Source organism: Aquarana catesbeiana, linkage group LG11 (assembly GCF_042186555.1).
Source record: "Aquarana catesbeiana isolate 2022-GZ linkage group LG11, ASM4218655v1, whole genome shotgun sequence".
Lineage (NCBI taxonomy): Eukaryota > Metazoa > Chordata > Amphibia > Anura > Ranidae > Aquarana > Aquarana catesbeiana.
In genome coordinates this window covers 5,693,239-5,710,882 of record NC_133334.1, presented here as the reverse complement: position 1 = coordinate 5,710,882, position 17,644 = coordinate 5,693,239, and the positions used below count along the sequence as shown (strand labels likewise).

General features: G+C 48.6%; 1 protein-coding gene and 1 non-coding gene across 2 annotated transcripts in view; one reads left to right on the top strand and one right to left on the bottom strand.

Moving 5' to 3' along the window:
- Nucleotides 1–6,052: 6,052 nt before the first annotated feature.
- LOC141111818 (proteasome subunit alpha type-1-like) overlaps nucleotides 6,053–17,644 on the top strand; it is a 54,235-nt gene continuing 42,643 nt past the window's right edge. Inside the window, 1 exon segment of the mRNA XM_073603967.1 lies at nucleotides 6,053–6,168. Within this exon segment, the coding sequence (XP_073460068.1) occupies nucleotides 6,166–6,168 (3 nt within the window). The 5' untranslated portion in view covers nucleotides 6,053–6,165.
- TRNAV-UAC (transfer RNA valine (anticodon UAC)) lies at nucleotides 16,600–16,671 on the bottom strand. The gene has a single exon. It is a non-coding gene; the product is annotated as a tRNA-Val (tRNA).

Genomic DNA, 17,644 nt, shown 5'->3' with positions numbered 1-17,644 from the left:
GGGCCCAATGTAGTTTCCCCTTGAGCCCAAAATTACTTGATAAGTGGATTCGGGAGGGCCCAACAAAATGTTTGCCCAGGGTCCAATCAGAATTAAAGATGGCCCTGGGGACCAGGTACCCCCATCTACTGTCCAGAGAAGTCTGGTGGAAACCAGTGGAACCCAGCTACACCCATCTACTGTCCAGGGAAGTCTGGAGGAAACCAGTGGGACCCAGGTACACCAATCTACTGTCCGGAGAAGTCTGGTGGAAACTAGTGAGACTCAGATACCTCCATCTACTGTCCAGAAAAGTCTAGAGGAAACCAGTGGGACCCAGTTGCTCCCATCTACTGTCTGGAAAAGTCTGGAGGAAATCAGTGGGACCCAGGTACACCATCTACTGTCCAGAGAAGTCTGGAGGAAACCAGTGGGACCCAGGTACACCATCTACTGTCCAGAGAAGTCTGGGGGAAACCAGTGGGGCCCAGCTACACCCATCTACTGTCCAGAGAAGTCTGGAGGAAACCAGTGGGACCCAGGTACACCATCTACTGTCCAGAGAAGTCTGGGGGAAACCAGTGGGGCCCAGCTACACCCATCTACTGTCCAGAGAAGTCTAGAGGAAACCAGTGGGACCCAGGTACACCATCTACTGTCCAGAGAAGTCTGGAGGAAACCAGTGGGGCCCAGCTACACCCATCTACTGTCTGGAGGAAACCAGTGGGACCCAGGTACACCATCTACTGTCCAGAGAAGTCTGGAGGAAACCAGTGGGACCCAGCTACACCCATCTACTGTCCAGAGAAGTCTGGAGGAAACCAGTGGGACCCAGGTACACCATCTACTGTCCAGAGAAGTCTGGGGGAAACCAGTGGGGCCCAGCTACACCCATCTACTGTCCAGAGAAGTCTAGAGGAAACCAGTGGGACCCAGGTACACCATCTACTGTCCAGAGAAGTCTGGAGGAAACCAGTGGGGCCCAGCTACACCCATCTACTGTCTGGAGGAAACCAGTGGGACCCAGCTACTCCCATCTACTGTCTGGAAAAGTCTAGGCTATAAGAAGATTGCCAAGACCCTGAAACTGAGCTGCAGCACGGTGGCCAAGACCATACAGCGGTATAACAGGAGAGGTTCCACTCAGAACAGGCCTGACCAGATCAAGCATGTGTGGCGGCAACCAGGTGAGGAGGACAAAGACAAGTGTGTCTTGTCTACAGTCAAGCATGGTGGTGGGAGTGTCATGGTCTGGGGCTGCATGAGTGCTGCCGGCACTGGGGAGCTACAGATCATTGAGGGAACCATGAATGCCAACGTGTACTGTGACATACTGAAGCAGAGCATGATCCCCTCCCTTCAGAGACTGGACCGCAGGGCAGTATTCCAACATGATAACCACCCCAAACACACCTCCAAGACCACCACTGCCTTGCTAAAGAAGCTGAGAGTAAAGGTGATGGACTGGCCAAGCATGTCTCCAGACCTAAACCCTATTGATCATCTGTGGGACATCCTCAAACGGAAGGTGGAGGAGCGCAAGGTCTCTAACATCCACCAGCTCTGTGATGTCATCATGGAGGAGGGGAAGAGGACTCCAGTGACAACCTGTGAAGCTCTGCTGACCTCCATGCCCAAGAGGGTTAAGGCAGTGCTGGAAAATAATGGTGGCCCCACAAAATATTGACACTTTGGGCCCAATTTGGAGATTTTCACTTAGGGGTGTACTGACTTTTGTGGCCAGCGGTTTAGACATTAATGGCTGTGTGCTGAGTTATTTTGAGGGGACAGTAAATTTACACTGTTATACAAGCTGTACACTCACTACTTTACATTGTAGACAAGTGTCATTTCTTCAGTGTTGTCACATGAAAAGATAGAAGAAAAGATTTACACAAATGTCACTGAGGGGTGTACTTACTTTTGTCAGATACTGTATATATATATATATACACACACAGAGCTTGTCTTTTGGTGGGCTGTTGGTTGCTGTGGGATACCGCCGCCCCTCCCCCGGGGAGGAAATGGCCGATCCTCGCTGGCTGCACACACAACCCTTTGGCCTTTTGTTCAGCTGGAAGATAAAAACGGAGAAGTTTGTTCTGCTATTTGACACGCTGCCGAAAAAATGTTTATTATCTCAGCCGGCTGTTCAACTTCAGTTCTATGATTATTAATCTCATAATAAGGGCCCCAGAGGGCCCCGGGGGAGGGGCTTATACCGTGTGCGGGGGAGGAGGCCGCCCTGGAGAGGCGGAGATCTACCTGAACTACATGGAGGAGATCAAAGGGGGCAGCAGGCTCTTTATAAGAGATAACCACCAGTGAAAAGTAATGAAGGTTTGAAGAGTGCAGTGGTCAGGAGGATGTAATGTAGAGTGTGGGGGTCAGGAGGATGTAATGTAGAGTGTGGGGGTCAGGAGGATGTAATGTAGAGTGTGGGGGTCAGGAGGATGTAATGTAGAGTGTGGGGGGTCAGGAGGATGTAATGTAGAGTGTGGGGGTCAGGAGGATGTAATGTAGAGTGTGGGGGTCAGGAGGATGTAATGTAGAGTGTGGGGTCAGGGGGATGTAATGTAGAGTGTGGGGGTCAGGAGGATATAATGTAGAGTGTGGGGTCAGTAGTATATAATGTAGAGTGTGGGGTCAGTAGTATATAATGTAGAGTGTGGGGGTCAGTAGTATATAATGTAGAGTGTGGGGTCAGTAGTATATAATGTAGAGTGTGGGGTCAGTAGTATATAATGTAGAGTGTGGGGGTCAGGAGGATGTAATGTAGAGTGTGGGGGTCAGGAGGATGTAATGTAGAGTGTGGGGGTCAGGAGGATGTAATGTAGAGTGTGGGGGTCAGGAGGATGTAATGTAGAGTGTGGGGGTCAGGAGGATGTAATGTAGAGTGTGGGGGTCAGGAGGATGTAATGTAGAGTGTGGGGGTCAGTAGTATATAATGCAGAGTGTGGGGGTCAGGAGGATGTAATGCAGAGTTTGGGGGTCAGTAGTATATAATGCAGAGTGTGGGGGTCAGGAGGATGTAATGTAGAGTGTGGGGTCAGGAGGATGTAATGCAGAGTTTGGGGGTCAGTAGTATATAATGCAGAGTGTGGGGGTCAGGAGGATGTAATGTAGAGTGTGGGGGTCAGGAGGATGTAATGTAGAGTGTGGGGGTCAGGGGGATGTAATGTAGAGTGTGGGGGTCAGTAGTATATAATGTAGAGTGTGGGGGTCAGTAGTATATAATGTAGAGTGTGGGGGTCAGGAGGATGTAATGCAGAGTGTGGGGGTCAGGAGGATGTAATGCAGAGTGTGGGGTCAGTAGTATATAATGTAGAGTGTGGGGGTCAGGAGGATGTAATGCAGAGTGTGGGGTCAGTAGTATATAATGTAGAGTGTGGGGGTCAGTAGTATATAATGTAGAGTGTGGGGTCAGTAGTATATAATGTAGAGTGTGGGGGTCAGGAGGATGTAATGTAGAGTGTGGGGTCAGGAGGATGTAATGCAGAGTGTGGGGTCAGTAGTATATAATGTAGAGTGTGGGGTCAGTAGTATATAATGTAGAGTGTGGGGGTCAGGAGGATGTAATGCAGAGTGTGGGGGTCAGTAGTATATAATGTAGAGTGTGGGGGTCAGTAGTATATAATGTAGAGTGTGGGGTCAGTAGTATATAATGTAGAGTGTGGGGGTCAGGAGGATGTAATGTAGAGTGTGGGGTCAGGAGGATGTAATGTAGAGTGTGGGGTCAGTAGTATATAATGTAGAGTGTGGGGTCAGTAGTATATAATGTAGAGTGTGGGGGTCAGGAGGATGTAATGCAGAGTGTGGGGGTCAGTAGTATATAATGTAGAGTGTGGGGGTCAGTAGTATATAATGTAGAGTGTGGGGGTCAGGGGGATGTAATGTAGAGTGTGGGGGTCAGTAGTATATAATGTAGAGTGTGGGGGTCAGTAGTATATAATGTAGAGTGTGGGGGTCAGGAGGATGTAATGTAGAGTGTGGGGTCAGGGGGATGTAATGTAGAGTGTGGGGGTCAGGAGGATGTAATGTAGAGTGTGGGGTCAGGGGGATGTAATGTAGAGTGTGGGGGTCAGGAGGATATAATGTAGAGTGTGGGGTCAGTAGTATATAATGTAGAGTGTGGGGTCAGTAGTATATAATGTAGAGTGTGGGGGTCAGTAGTATATAATGTAGAGTGTGGGGTCAGTAGTATATAATGTAGAGTGTGGGGTCAGTAGTATATAATGTAGAGTGTGGGGGTCAGGAGGATGTAATGTAGAGTGTGGGGGTCAGGAGGATGTAATGTAGAGTGTGGGGGTCAGGAGGATGTAATGTAGAGTGTGGGGGTCAGGAGGATGTAATGTAGAGTGTGGGGGTCAGGAGGATGTAATGTAGAGTGTGGGGGTCAGTAGTATATAATGCAGAGTGTGGGGGTCAGGAGGATGTAATGCAGAGTTTGGGGGTCAGTAGTATATAATGCAGAGTGTGGGGGTCAGGAGGATGTAATGTAGAGTGTGGGGTCAGGAGGATGTAATGCAGAGTTTGGGGGTCAGTAGTATATAATGCAGAGTGTGGGGGTCAGGAGGATGTAATGTAGAGTGTGGGGGTCAGGAGGATGTAATGTAGAGTGTGGGGGTCAGGGGGATGTAATGTAGAGTGTGGGGGTCAGTAGTATATAATGTAGAGTGTGGGGGTCAGTAGTATATAATGTAGAGTGTGGGGGTCAGGAGGATGTAATGCAGAGTGTGGGGGTCAGGAGGATGTAATGCAGAGTGTGGGGTCAGTAGTATATAATGTAGAGTGTGGGGGTCAGGAGGATGTAATGCAGAGTGTGGGGTCAGTAGTATATAATGTAGAGTGTGGGGGTCAGTAGTATATAATGTAGAGTGTGGGGTCAGTAGTATATAATGTAGAGTGTGGGGGTCAGGAGGATGTAATGTAGAGTGTGGGGTCAGGAGGATGTAATGCAGAGTGTGGGGTCAGTAGTATATAATGTAGAGTGTGGGGTCAGTAGTATATAATGTAGAGTGTGGGGGTCAGGAGGATGTAATGCAGAGTGTGGGGGTCAGTAGTATATAATGTAGAGTGTGGGGGTCAGTAGTATATAATGTAGAGTGTGGGGTCAGTAGTATATAATGTAGAGTGTGGGGGTCAGGAGGATGTAATGTAGAGTGTGGGGTCAGGAGGATGTAATGTAGAGTGTGGGGTCAGTAGTATATAATGTAGAGTGTGGGGTCAGTAGTATATAATGTAGAGTGTGGGGGTCAGGAGGATGTAATGCAGAGTGTGGGGGTCAGTAGTATATAATGTAGAGTGTGGGGGTCAGGGGGATGTAATGTAGAGTGTGGGGGTCAGTAGTATATAATGTAGAGTGTGGGGGTCAGTAGTATATAATGTAGAGTGTGGGGGTCAGGAGGATGTAATGCAGAGTGTGGGGGTCAGGAGGATGTAATGTAGAGTGTGGGGGTCAGTAGTATATAATGTAGAGTGTGGGGGTCAGGAGGATGTAATGCAGAGTGTGGGGGTCAGGAGGATGTAATGTAGAGTGTGGGGGTCAGTAGTATATAATGTAGAGTGTGGGGGTCAGGAGGATGTAATGCAGAGTGTGGGGGTCAGGAGGATGTAATGTAGAGTGTGGGGTCAGTAGTATATAATGTAGAGTGTGGGGTCAGTAGTATATAATGTAGAGTGTGGGGGTCAGGAGGATGTAATGTGTCCATATTGGAAGATTTCCCCTCACTTCCTGTTCCGGTGACAACGATATGATTTTGGATTTCCCTTCACTTCCTGTCCTGGGTCCTATAGAGGGGTGCCCCTCCCAGAAGGTAATGTCCGGTTCCGGATGGAGTTGGACTCGGAGTGGCCCCGCCGGGTGTCAGTTTGTGGGATTTGTGGAGTGCGGAGCCCCTCGGTGTGTCGGTGACCCATCCCCCTCCCCCCCCCCCTACAGAGAGCTGCACACTGCCTGTTCACATTGAGGAGTATAAATAAAGTTGTCAATAACAGAGCGGAAACGTGTCAATAAAGTTTCTATTAGAGGAAAAAAAACAAAAAACGGGTGAATGATGTCATGTGACGCAGTGGAGTGGAGTGGATTGGTCGGGTCTGGGGGGGCGGGGCGGAGAGATCAGTCCGGAACGGTTGAGCGCCGATTTCCGGCATTATTCAGCAGGTCGGCCGGCGCGGAGGATCAACATGGTGAGTCCGGGGAGGGAGAGGGAGCCCTACCGTACAAATCACCCGCACCACACCGACTACGGGGCCGGCACACCGCCGGGAGAGGCGATCGGCAGATTGATGGATCCTAATGATCCTCTCTGGGGTCACCGAAACAGGAAAGGGGCCAAATCCCCTCACTGGGGACACAGAGAGCCATAAAACCTGATAGGAGGAGCTAACCCTTCCACACCCCGCCCACCAATCAAATCACAGCTTTGTCTGGAGTTCTCCTTTAATAAGATGGCGGCGGGGTGACCCCCCAATATATAGAGACCCCCCTCCCCCATAGTGACCCCCCCCAATATATAGAGACCCCCCCTCCCCAATAGTGACCCCCCCTCCCCCATAGTGACCCCCCCTCCCCTCCCCCATAGTGACCCCCCTCCCCCATAGTGACCCCCCCTCCCCTCCCCCATAGTGACCCCCCTCCCCCATAGTGACCCCCCTCCCCCATAGTGACCCCCCCTCCCCTCCCCCATAGTGACCCCCCCTCCCCTCCCCCATAGTGACCCCCCTCCCCCATAGTGACCCCCCTCCCCAATAGTGACCCCCCCTCCCCTCCCCCATAGTGACCCCCCTCCCCCATAAAGACCCCCCTCCCCCATAGTGACCACCCCCCCCCTCCCCCATAGTGACCCCCCTCCCCCATAAAGACCCCCCTCCCCCATAGTGACCACCCCCCCCTCCCCCATAGTGACCCCCCCTCCCCTCCCCCATAGTGACCCCCCCTCCCCTCCCCCATAGTGACCCCCCTCCCCCATAGTGACCCCCCCTCCCCTCCCCCATAGTGACCCCCCCTCCCCTCCCCCATAAAGACCCCCCTCCCCCATAGTGACCACCCCCCCCTCCCCCATAGTGACCACCCCCCCCTCCCCCATAGTGACCCCCCTCCCCCATAGTGACCCCCCTCCCCTCCCCCATAGTGACCCCCCCTCCCCCATAGTGACCCCCCCTCCCCTCCCCCATAAAGACCCCCCTCCCCCATAGTGACCCCCCTCCCCCATAGTGACCCCCCCTCCCCTCCCCCATAGTGACCCCCCTCCCCCATAGTGACCCCCCTCCCCTCCCCCATAGTGACCCCCCCTCCCCTCCCCCATAGTGACCCCCCCTCCCCCATAGTGACCCCCCTCCCCCATAGTGACCCCCCCTCCCCCATAGTGATCCCCCCTCCCCCTCCTCCATCCTGCACTCCCCCTCCACCGCTACACTAATCCCCAACTAAATCATCTACAGAGCCTTGCAAAAGTATTCACCCCCCTTGGCATTTTTCCTGTTTTGTTGCCTCACATCCTGGAATAACATGGATTGTTTGAGGATTTGTATCATTTCATTTACAGAACACGCCCACAACTCGGAAGATGTTTTTTTTATTATTGTGAAGTAAACAACAAATAGAAAATAATAGAAAAAGTCAATGAGCAAAACTATTCACCCCCCTACAGTCAATACTTTGTAGAGCCGATATCACAGCTCCAAGTCACTCTGGATAAGTCTCTATGAGGTGTCACATCTCACCACTGGGGATTTGTTCCCCATTCCTACTTGTAAAACTGCTCCGCCTCCTTCCAGTTGGATGGTTTGCCCTTGTGAACAGCGATCTTTAAGTCTGACCACAGATTTTCTATTGGATTGAGGTCTGGGCTTTGACTAGGCCATTCCAACACATTTACATGTTTCCTTGGCCGCCATCATGGAGGGGGGGGGGGAGGGGGTACAGCCGATACACATGTAAGGGGCCCGAGTGTCTGGAGGGGCCCGGCGGGCAACCAGGAAGTGTGCAGGAGGGAGGAGCCGGAGGGAGGAGCCGGAGGAGATATGGTGCTGGTCTGCAGGAGAGACACAGCACAGTAAGCTGGCGGGGCTGGGACTCGGGAGATGGTATGAGGGAGGGACTCAACAGCCTTTCAGTTGCTGATTGGCTCAGGAGGCGGGCTTCTCCGCCTCCTGCTGCCTCCTTAGCCAATAGGTACGCAGGGTGCCCCGTCCCGAGCCTCGTGCTTCCTGTGTTGGGGGGGGAGGGGACAGAATTCTTCTGAAGAGAAGCTGCTGCAGAGATCGCTGTGAGTGAAAAAAATAAAAATAAAAAAAATAAGAAGTGTTTCCCTGAAGCTGGTAGAAGACATTGTACAGAGCACAGCCTGCGCCCCCCTAATATCGATCGCTGTATTATCAGATCTATCGCTGTCCTTTTAGCAGAAAGTGAAAGTAACTTTACACACATGTGCAGCAGAGATGTCACCTGATGTCACCGTGTTCAAAGGACGGCACTGTGGGTAGCATTACAGTGACTGTTATTACTCCACGTTCACTAAACTAGCCAATGCTCTGAAAAGCAATCCGTGCGGATTGCTTTTCAGGCCCCTTTCACATGAGCGATCCGATCGGGTCCTCCTGTCCGTTCTTTTTTTAGGCAACCCGATCGGACCGCCCATTGTTCTCTATGGAGCGGCGGATTTAAATGGAAATGTGTCTGTTTTACACCCGCCTGCCTCCGATCCGATCTGGCAAAAAAGAAAAGATGGAAGGGCCCCCATCCCCCCTCTGTCTGGCCGGATCGGAGGGCAGTTGGGTGTTAGAGCTGAACGATTCCGGCCAAAATCAGAATCACCATTTTTTTTTTTTTGCTTAGAATAAAAAGATCACAATTCTCTCAGGATTCTCGCAACATAAAATCTTTCACATTATACAAAAAAAAAAAAATGGGCTAACTTTACTGGTTAGTTTTTTGGGTTTTTTTTTGCCCGATCTGTGCCAATCAGTGCCCACAAATGGGCACTGATTGGCACCATTATGTTGCAGTGATGCCCAGCAATGCCACCCTTAGGGGCATCAGTGCAAACAATCAGTGCCACCTGTCAGTGCCCATCCGTGCCCATCTGTGCCAACTATCAGTGCCGCCTATGAGTGCCCATCTGTGCCAATTATCAGTGCCCATCTGTGCCAATTATCAGTGCCCATCTGTGCCAATTATCAGTGCTGCCTATGAGTGCCCATCTGTGCCCACCTATCAGTGCCCATCTGTGCCAACTATCAGTGCCGCCTATGAGTGCCCATCTGTGCCAATTATCAGTGCTGCCTATGAGTGCCCATCTGTGCCAATTATCAGTGCCGCCTATGAGTGCCCATCTGTGCCAATTATCAGTGCTGCCTATGAGTGCCCATCTGTGCCAATTATCAGTGCTGCCTATGAGTGCCCATCTGTGCCCACCTATCAGTGCCCATCTGTGCCAACTATCAGTGCCGCCTATGAGTGCCCATCTGTGCCAATTATCAGTGCTGCCTATGAGTGCCCATCTGTGCCAATTATCAGTGCCGCCTATGAGTGCCCATCTGTGCCAATTATCAGTGCTGCCTATGAGTGCCCATCTGTGCCAATTATCAGTGCCGCCTATGAGTGCCCATCTGTGCCAATTATCAGTGCTGCCTATGAGTGCCCATCTGTGCCAATTATCAGTGCCGCCTATGAGTGCCCATCTGTGCCAATTATCAGTGCCGCCTATGAGTGCCCATCTGTGCCAATTATCAGTGCCGCCTATGAGTGCCCATCTGTGCCAATTATCAGTGCCGCCTATGAGTGCCCATCTGTGCCAATTATCAGTGCCGCCTATGAGTGCCCATCTGTGCCAATTATCAGTGCTGCCTATGAGTGCCCATCTGTGCCCACCTATCAGTGCCCATCGGTGCCGCCTATGAGTGCCCATCTGTGCCCACCTATCAGTGCCCATCTGTGCCAACTATCAGTGCCACCCATAACTACCCATCAATGCCGCCTATGAGTGCTAATCAGTGCCACCTATGAGTGCCCATCGGTGCCGCATACCAGTGCCACCTATCAGTGCCACCTCATTGGTGCCCATCAGTGCCGCCGTATCAGTGCCCGTCATTGAAGAAGAAAACTTATTTACAAAAATTTTTAACAGAAACAAAGAAAAACTTGTTTTTTTAAAAAAATTTTCGGTCTTTTTTTACTTGTTGCGCAAAAAATAAAAACCGCAGAGGTGATCAAATACCACCAAAAGAAATCTCTATTTGTGGGAACAAAATGATAAAACATTTTTTGGGGTACAGTGTAGCACGACCGCGCAATTGTCATTCAAACTGCGACAGCGCTGAAAGCTGAAAATTGGCCCGGGCGGGAAGGTGTCTAAGTGCCCCCCCGGTATTGAAGGGGTTAAACAAAACAAACCTCCAATCAGTTCACTTGTATGTATAATTTAGATAAAAAAACAAAAAACTATATTTGGTAAATATTAAATACACAAAAACAGGTAATCAAAACTTTTGGACGAAAAAAATGGGCTAATTTTACCGCTTTGTTTTTTTTTTTTTAATTCATTAGTGTGTTTTTTGCAAAAAAAAAAAAAAAAGTTGCGTTTGAAAGACAAATGCGCAAATACCATGTGACATTAAATATTGCAACAACCGCTATTTTATTCCCTAGGGTCTCTGCTAAAAAATATATATATATATATACAATGTTTGGGGGTTTGAAGTGAATTTCTAGCAGAAAATACAGGATTTTTTACTTGTAAGCAACAAGTGTCAGAAAAAGATTTAGTCTTTAAATGGTTAAACTGAGAACTCCTCCTCCATAAGTGGAAACATTGTATCTCTTTAGCTTCTTTTCTCAGACTTGGCTGCCCAGAGAGGAGAGAAGTCGCTCCACAGAAGATTTCAGGCAACTTGTATTGACCTCTATTACAGAAGTCCTTTGCAAGTCGCACTGAAGTTATAATCGGCCTTTTTTATCAGCACAATCGGCCGATTAATTGAAAAACGCCAAATATCTGGAGACCTCTAATTAGTGGGAATGCTTTAGCAGTCCCACTATTGTTATTCGATTTTATTTATCTTTAATTTTATTCCGTACGTTATTTGGCTCTGCGTATCTTCTGCATACTTTCGGCTATTAAAACCATTCAACTATTAAAATGTTCGTCTCTTTCAGCTGATGATGGGACTTTTTCAACTTTTTTCCCACCATTTATACTTTTTAAAATATTAAGCTTTTTATCACTTTTTTTTAACATTGAAGTCTATGGGAGCATGCTTCAGATCCTTAAATTCTTCTTCCGCTCCCAAAAGTTTCAGCTCCTTCATACTTTCACCTACAGACGCCAAACAAACTTTAAAATGTTCACAAAATATTCAGCTATCTGGCTATATCTTTTCAGTTTGATATCTTTTACAGTTTTTGAGAAAAAGCTTTTTGTTTAGAGGTCATTTCAGGAAATTTTAGCCATTAATCAGAGTGTAATGTGTGTGTTTTGTTGCCATGGTTACCAAAGCTTCTGTTATACACAGGGGGGGGAGGTGGCTGGAGCATCTCAGCTCTGATTACAGAGCCCGGGGGAGGGGACAGACACACCATGTACTGATTTATAATAGAGGAATATGATGGGGCAGATTTGATGGGGCAGTTTTGATGGTGGCAATATGATGGGGCAGTTTTGATAGGGCAATTCTGATAGGGCAATTCTGATGGGGCAGTTTTGATGGGGCAGTTTTGATGGGGCAGTTTTGATGGGGCAGTTTTGATGGTGGCAATATGATGGGGCAGTTTTGATGGGGCAGTTTTGATGGTGGCAATATGATGGGGCAGTTTTGATGGGGCAGTTTTGATGGGGCAGTTTTGATGGGGCAATTCTGATGGGGCAATTCTGATGGGGCAATTCTGATGGGGCAATTCTGATGGGGCAATTCTGATGGGGCAATTCTGATGGGGCAATTCTGATGGGGCAGTTTTGATGGTGGCAATATGATGGGGCAGTTTTGATGGGGCAGTTTTGATGGGGCAGTTTTGATGGGGCAGTTTTGATGGGGCAGTTTTGATGGGGCAATTTTGATGGGGCAATTTTGATGGGGCAATTCTGATGGGGCAGTTTTGATGGCAGTATGATGGGGCAGTTTTGATGGTGGCAATATGATGGGGCAATTCTGATGGTGGCAATATGATGGGACAATTTTGATGGAGCAATTCTGATGGGGCAGTTTTGATGGTGGCAATATGATGGGGCAGTTTTAATGGGGACAATTTTGATGGGGCAATTCTGATGGGGCAGTTTTGATGGCAGTATGATGGGGCAGTTTTGATGGCGGCCGTTTTAGCAATTTAGTTATTCAGCATTCCCCCCGCATTTTCCCCAGGAAATGTATTTTCTAGTTTTAACTTGAAACCAACAAATGTCAGGAAAAAGGTTTAGTGTTTAAGTGGTTTAAACTTTTTTCACTTACACAGGAAGTCTATTCCATTGACAAATTGTTACAATGTTTATACTTAAGTTAAACTGATAAAGAATGTTGTGATTCTTGGCACTGCCCATTTTTTTTTTTCTCTTCCTTTCTTTTGATGGCTTCAGAAGAGCAGAGAGAATTCTTTGCATAGAAAGAATCGTGAAACGCTTTAGATCGAGATCGCGATAACGATTCTTGACGATTAATTGTGCAGCTCTATTGGGTGTAAACGGACGGTATGAGCCGACACAGATCTGTCAGTTGCCCGCTCAGCTCAGCAAGGGACCCCCAGATAGACCCCCTGCGGAGAAAAACTGGATCGGCCCCCCCCTGTGTGAAGATAAGGCCGGCCATAGACGGTTTGAATTCTGTTTAGCAGAGACTGGCCGAGATTCAATCTATGTTTGGGCCGGCTGAATGTACCCAAGTTCATCGATCGATCGACTTGAGTACGACCAGCCTGTCAGATTTTACATACAATTATCGCTAGCAGCTCTTGTAGCATCTAGCAGTAATTTACTGTGTTCTCCTGGCGGGGGCAGTTTTCCCACCCCCCACTGGGAGAATACAATGGCTCCGCAGCAGGGGTTCCCCCATCAACGCTGTGTGTGTTAATTGGGGAAACCAAGCAATTTTTTTCCTGCAACCCGTGGGACACCGATGGGGGGGGGGGGGGGAATGATAATTTGGCCAAAATGGGGAAAAAAAAGTGCTTTCTTTATATATACTTTAGTATGATACATAACTAGAACATCTAACAGGGTTATGTCATCGCAGGAGATTTCCCCTCACTTCCTGTCTTAGTGTCACCAGAACAGGAAGTGAGGGGATCTCCCTGTGGAAATATAGCCAGCAATTATATATATATTATAATTTGGACATTTAGGGCAAAAAATGCAAGCTATTTCCCCACAGTGAGATCCCCCCCCCACTTCCTGTTCTGGTGACACTAAGACAGGAAATCTCATGCAATGATGTAACCCTATTAGATGTTCTAGTTATATATATATATATATATATATATATATATATATATAAGTGTATATAAAGCAAGCACTTTTTTTCTCATTTTGGCTAAATTATGGAAGAGTTAAAACCACATTCTTTTTTTTTTTTTTTTACCATCTGTGTCCTATTGTGAGGTCACATGGGCGCAACAGGTAGTGAGAGAGAAATGCCCTTGGAGACAGTTGCCGCCAGAACCCCAGGATGGAGGAGATGGGACTGGAGGAGGAGATGGGACTGGAGGAGGAGATGGGATGGAGGAGGACATGGGACTGGAGGACATGGGACTGGAGGACATGGGACTGGAGGAGGAGATGAGACTGGAGGAGGAGGATGTGGGATGGAGGAGATGGGACTGGAGGAGGAGATGGGACTGGAGGAGGAGGAGGTGGGATGGAGGAGATGGGACTGGAGGAGGACATGGAATGGAGGAGATGGGACTGGAGGAGGACATGGAATGGAGGAGATGGGACTGGAGGAGGAGATGGGACTGGAGGAGGAGGATGTGGGATGGAGGAGATGGGACTGGAGGAGGAGGAGGAGGTGGGATGGAGGAGATGGGACTGGAGGAGGACATGGAATGGAGGAGATGGGACTGGAGGAGGAGATGGGACTGGAGGATGTGGGATGGAGGAGATGAGACTGAAAGAGGAAGACATGGGATGGGACTCGGTGGGACTGCCAGTGGGCGGGCCCTGGACAATGTTTATGGTCAGGTTTGGGGGTGGAGGGGGCCCAGGCCTAAAACTGTGTAAGGGGCCCCAAAATTTCTGATGGCAGCCCTGCATGTTTCCCCTTAAACCACTCAAGTGTTGCTTTAGCAGTGTGTTTGGGGTCATTGTCCTGCTGGAAAGTGGAACCTCCATCCTAGCCTCAAATCACACACAGAGTGGTACAGGTTTTGCTCAAGAATATCCCTGTATTTAGCACCATCCATCTTTCCCTCAAATCTGACCAGTTTCCCAGTCCTGACTGCTGAAAAACATCCCCACAGCATGATGCTGCCACCACCATGTTTCACAGTGGGGATGGTGTTCTTTGGGTGATGTGATGTGTTGGGTTTGCGCCAGACATAGCGTTTTCTTTGATGGCCAAAAAGTTCAATTTTAGTCTCATCAGACCAGAGCACCTTCCTCCATACATTTTGGGAGTCTCCCACATGTCTTTTCACAAACTCACAAGGTGCCATTTTGTTTTTTGCTAAAAGTAATGTCTTTCTTCTGGCCACTCTGCCATAAAGCCCAACTCTATGGAGCGTACGGCTTATTGTCCTCCTATGTACAGATACTCCAGTCTCTGCTGTGGAACTCTGCAGCTCCTCCAGGGTTACCTTAGGTCTCTGTGCTCCTCTCTGATTAATGACCTCCTTGCCCGCTCCGTGAGTTTTGGTGTGCGGCCGTCTCTTGGCAGGTTTGTGTTGTGCCATGTTCTTTCCATTTGGTTATGATAGATTTGATGGTCCTCCTAGGGATCATCAAAGATTTGGATATTTTTTATAACCTAACCCTGACTAGGTGTTGCAGTCTCTGGGGCCTTTCACAAAGGTGTGTCTATGTAATGACAGATCATGTGACACTTAGATTGCACACAGGTGGACATCATTTCACTAATTATGTGACTTCTGAAGGTAATTGGTGGCACCGGAGCTTTTTATGGGCTTCATAACAAAGGGGGTGAATACATACGCACATGACAATTATCAGTTTTATGTATATATTTTTCTAATTTTACTTCACCAACTTAGACTATTGTGTTCTGATTAGGGGTGCACCGAATGGGTTTTTTGGTGTCAACCTATACCGAAAATGAAAAATACACTAGGCCGAAAACCGATACCAAAAATTACTGTTTTAAAAAAAATATTTTTTATACAGGAGATGGTCAGAGACTGCAGTTCCTATGGATGTTAGTAAATAATGACCGATTGGCCTTCTCACCTGACCCACGATACCCCCCAGGTCAAACCACCCCCCCTCCATTAGTACAGACCCCCCTCCAGGAAAACCCCCCCCCCCCCATCCATTAGTACAGACCCCCCCTCCCAGGACAAACCATCCCCCCTCCATTAGTACAGACCCCCCCTCCGTTAGTACAGACCCCCCTCCAGGACAAACCACCCCCCCTCCATTAGTACAGACCCCCCCTCCGTTAGTACAGACCCCCTCCCAGGACAAACCACCCCCCTCCGTTAGTACAGACCCCCCCAGGACAAACCACCCCCCCTTCCATTAGTACAGACCCCCCAGGACAAACCACCCCCCCTCCATTAGTACACACCCCCCCTCCATTCACCAGGACAAACCACCCCCCTCCATTAAAATGATGTAGTTTGGGTACAGCGTTGTATCACTGCGCAATTGTCATTCAGCTGAAAATTGGCTTGGGCAGGAAGGGGGTACATTTTTTTTTTTTAAATAATTTTACAATTTAGTTTTACATATTTTTTATTTTTTTTTAAAAATGGACTTCCTTCCAAGAAATGCGTCGGGTGTAAATCATTATATGGGGGATAACCTGAGAGGAATGTGATCTGCCGGATCCAAGCCAGTTGGGGGGAAATGCTTTTGTGATGGGGACAGATTTCTGTGGGCTACAGAAAGTGTGCCAAGGTGCCACCTTGATTGGTGGGCGTTCCTGGAGGACATGGTCTATGGTGACACAGAGCGCCGTACATGGAGTGTAACGGTGTCCATATAGAGGTTGGAGGAAGCGGCGCTTACAAAAATGTGCCAACAATACCAACCAAGTACAACACATTCACTTCCAAAAATTTTAGTCAAAACTTTGATTCCATCACTAATAAGGACTAAGCATGGGTGGCCTCTGTTGTCTAAGGCCCGCCCCCGCAGAGCAGTGTAACTCATTGATGTCCAATAGATCAGTAGAGACGTCCGTCAGTGTCAGGATGGGGGGGGGGGGGGGGTGTCGGTGCAATATTCCTGCCGGGGGGACGTCTGTGCAGGAAGTTCTTCTCATACGATGGACACGGCGAGGACTAAGCGTCTTCTATCAGCCGGTAGGTTCACCTTCTATAGATTCCGGGGGGACATTCTCATTTCTTCCTCAAACATTCCACACATTCGCTTCATTGGTTTTATTCCACCGCTAATATATACTCCGCATTGACCTTGTATAGCGCTTTTCTCTCTGAGGACTCCAAGTATTGGAGATGGCGTTGGCCGGGAATCGAACCCGGGTCAGCTGCTTGTAAGGCAGCTATGCTCACCACTGCACCACCAACGCAAAGGTAGCATGTCTTTGTAGTGTGGGAGGAAACCGGAGTACCCGGAGGAAACCCACGCAAGCACAGGGAGAACATGCAAACTCCATGCAGATAGTGTCCTGGTCAGGATTTGAACCAAGGACCCCAGTGCTGCAAGGCTCACCACTAAGCTTCTGTGCTGCCCATATTTGGCCTCTGTTCTCGAAGGCCCGCCCCCGCTGATCGGGGTACATCAGTTATGTCCACACAGTCCCGGATTGGGTGGGACTTTCCTGCATTTCTTCCTCTGTCCCACAATCCCGCGGTACAAGGGTTTTGTCCCGCATCACTGCATCAGTTGATGATGATATAGTAACTTCCAGCGCATCCAGGCCAGCTTGTGATCCCATTTCCATCATCGCACCTCCTAAGGATCGCCCCCTGGGGCCCCTGGTTTTAGGTCTGGCCCTGGAGGACGAAGACTGGTAGGAACAATCATAAAGTAACTTCCAGCGCATCCAACACAGCTTGTGATTGGTGAGCAAACCCGCTGGGTGTGGCCTGTGTAGCTATAGAGAGAGCGTGCAGCTGTCAAATTCAACCTGTGATGATGGGCGGGACTGCTACCTAGACCCGCCCCTTTGTCAGGCAACCAGCCTATAGGGAAACAGCGGGCATTTATACATTGGTGGCGGGGAAAAGATGCCCGGGTGTGATGTAAATTGTCTTAACATTAGGGCTGCAACTAACGATTATTTTTTCGATTAATAACCTTAAAAAAAAAAGTGTGGTGTGTAATTTAGTTAATGTATAAATTTAAAAAAAAAGGTAATTTATTTTTAAATATCTCCTATGGAGTGGTAAATATAAATAACCAACTATATGGTTAGGGAGCAAAATATCGAATCCACTCAGAAGATATATACTGTATATACTATTAGATGAGATATATACTGTATATACTATTAGAGGAGATATATACTGTATATACTATTAGAGGAGATATATACTGTA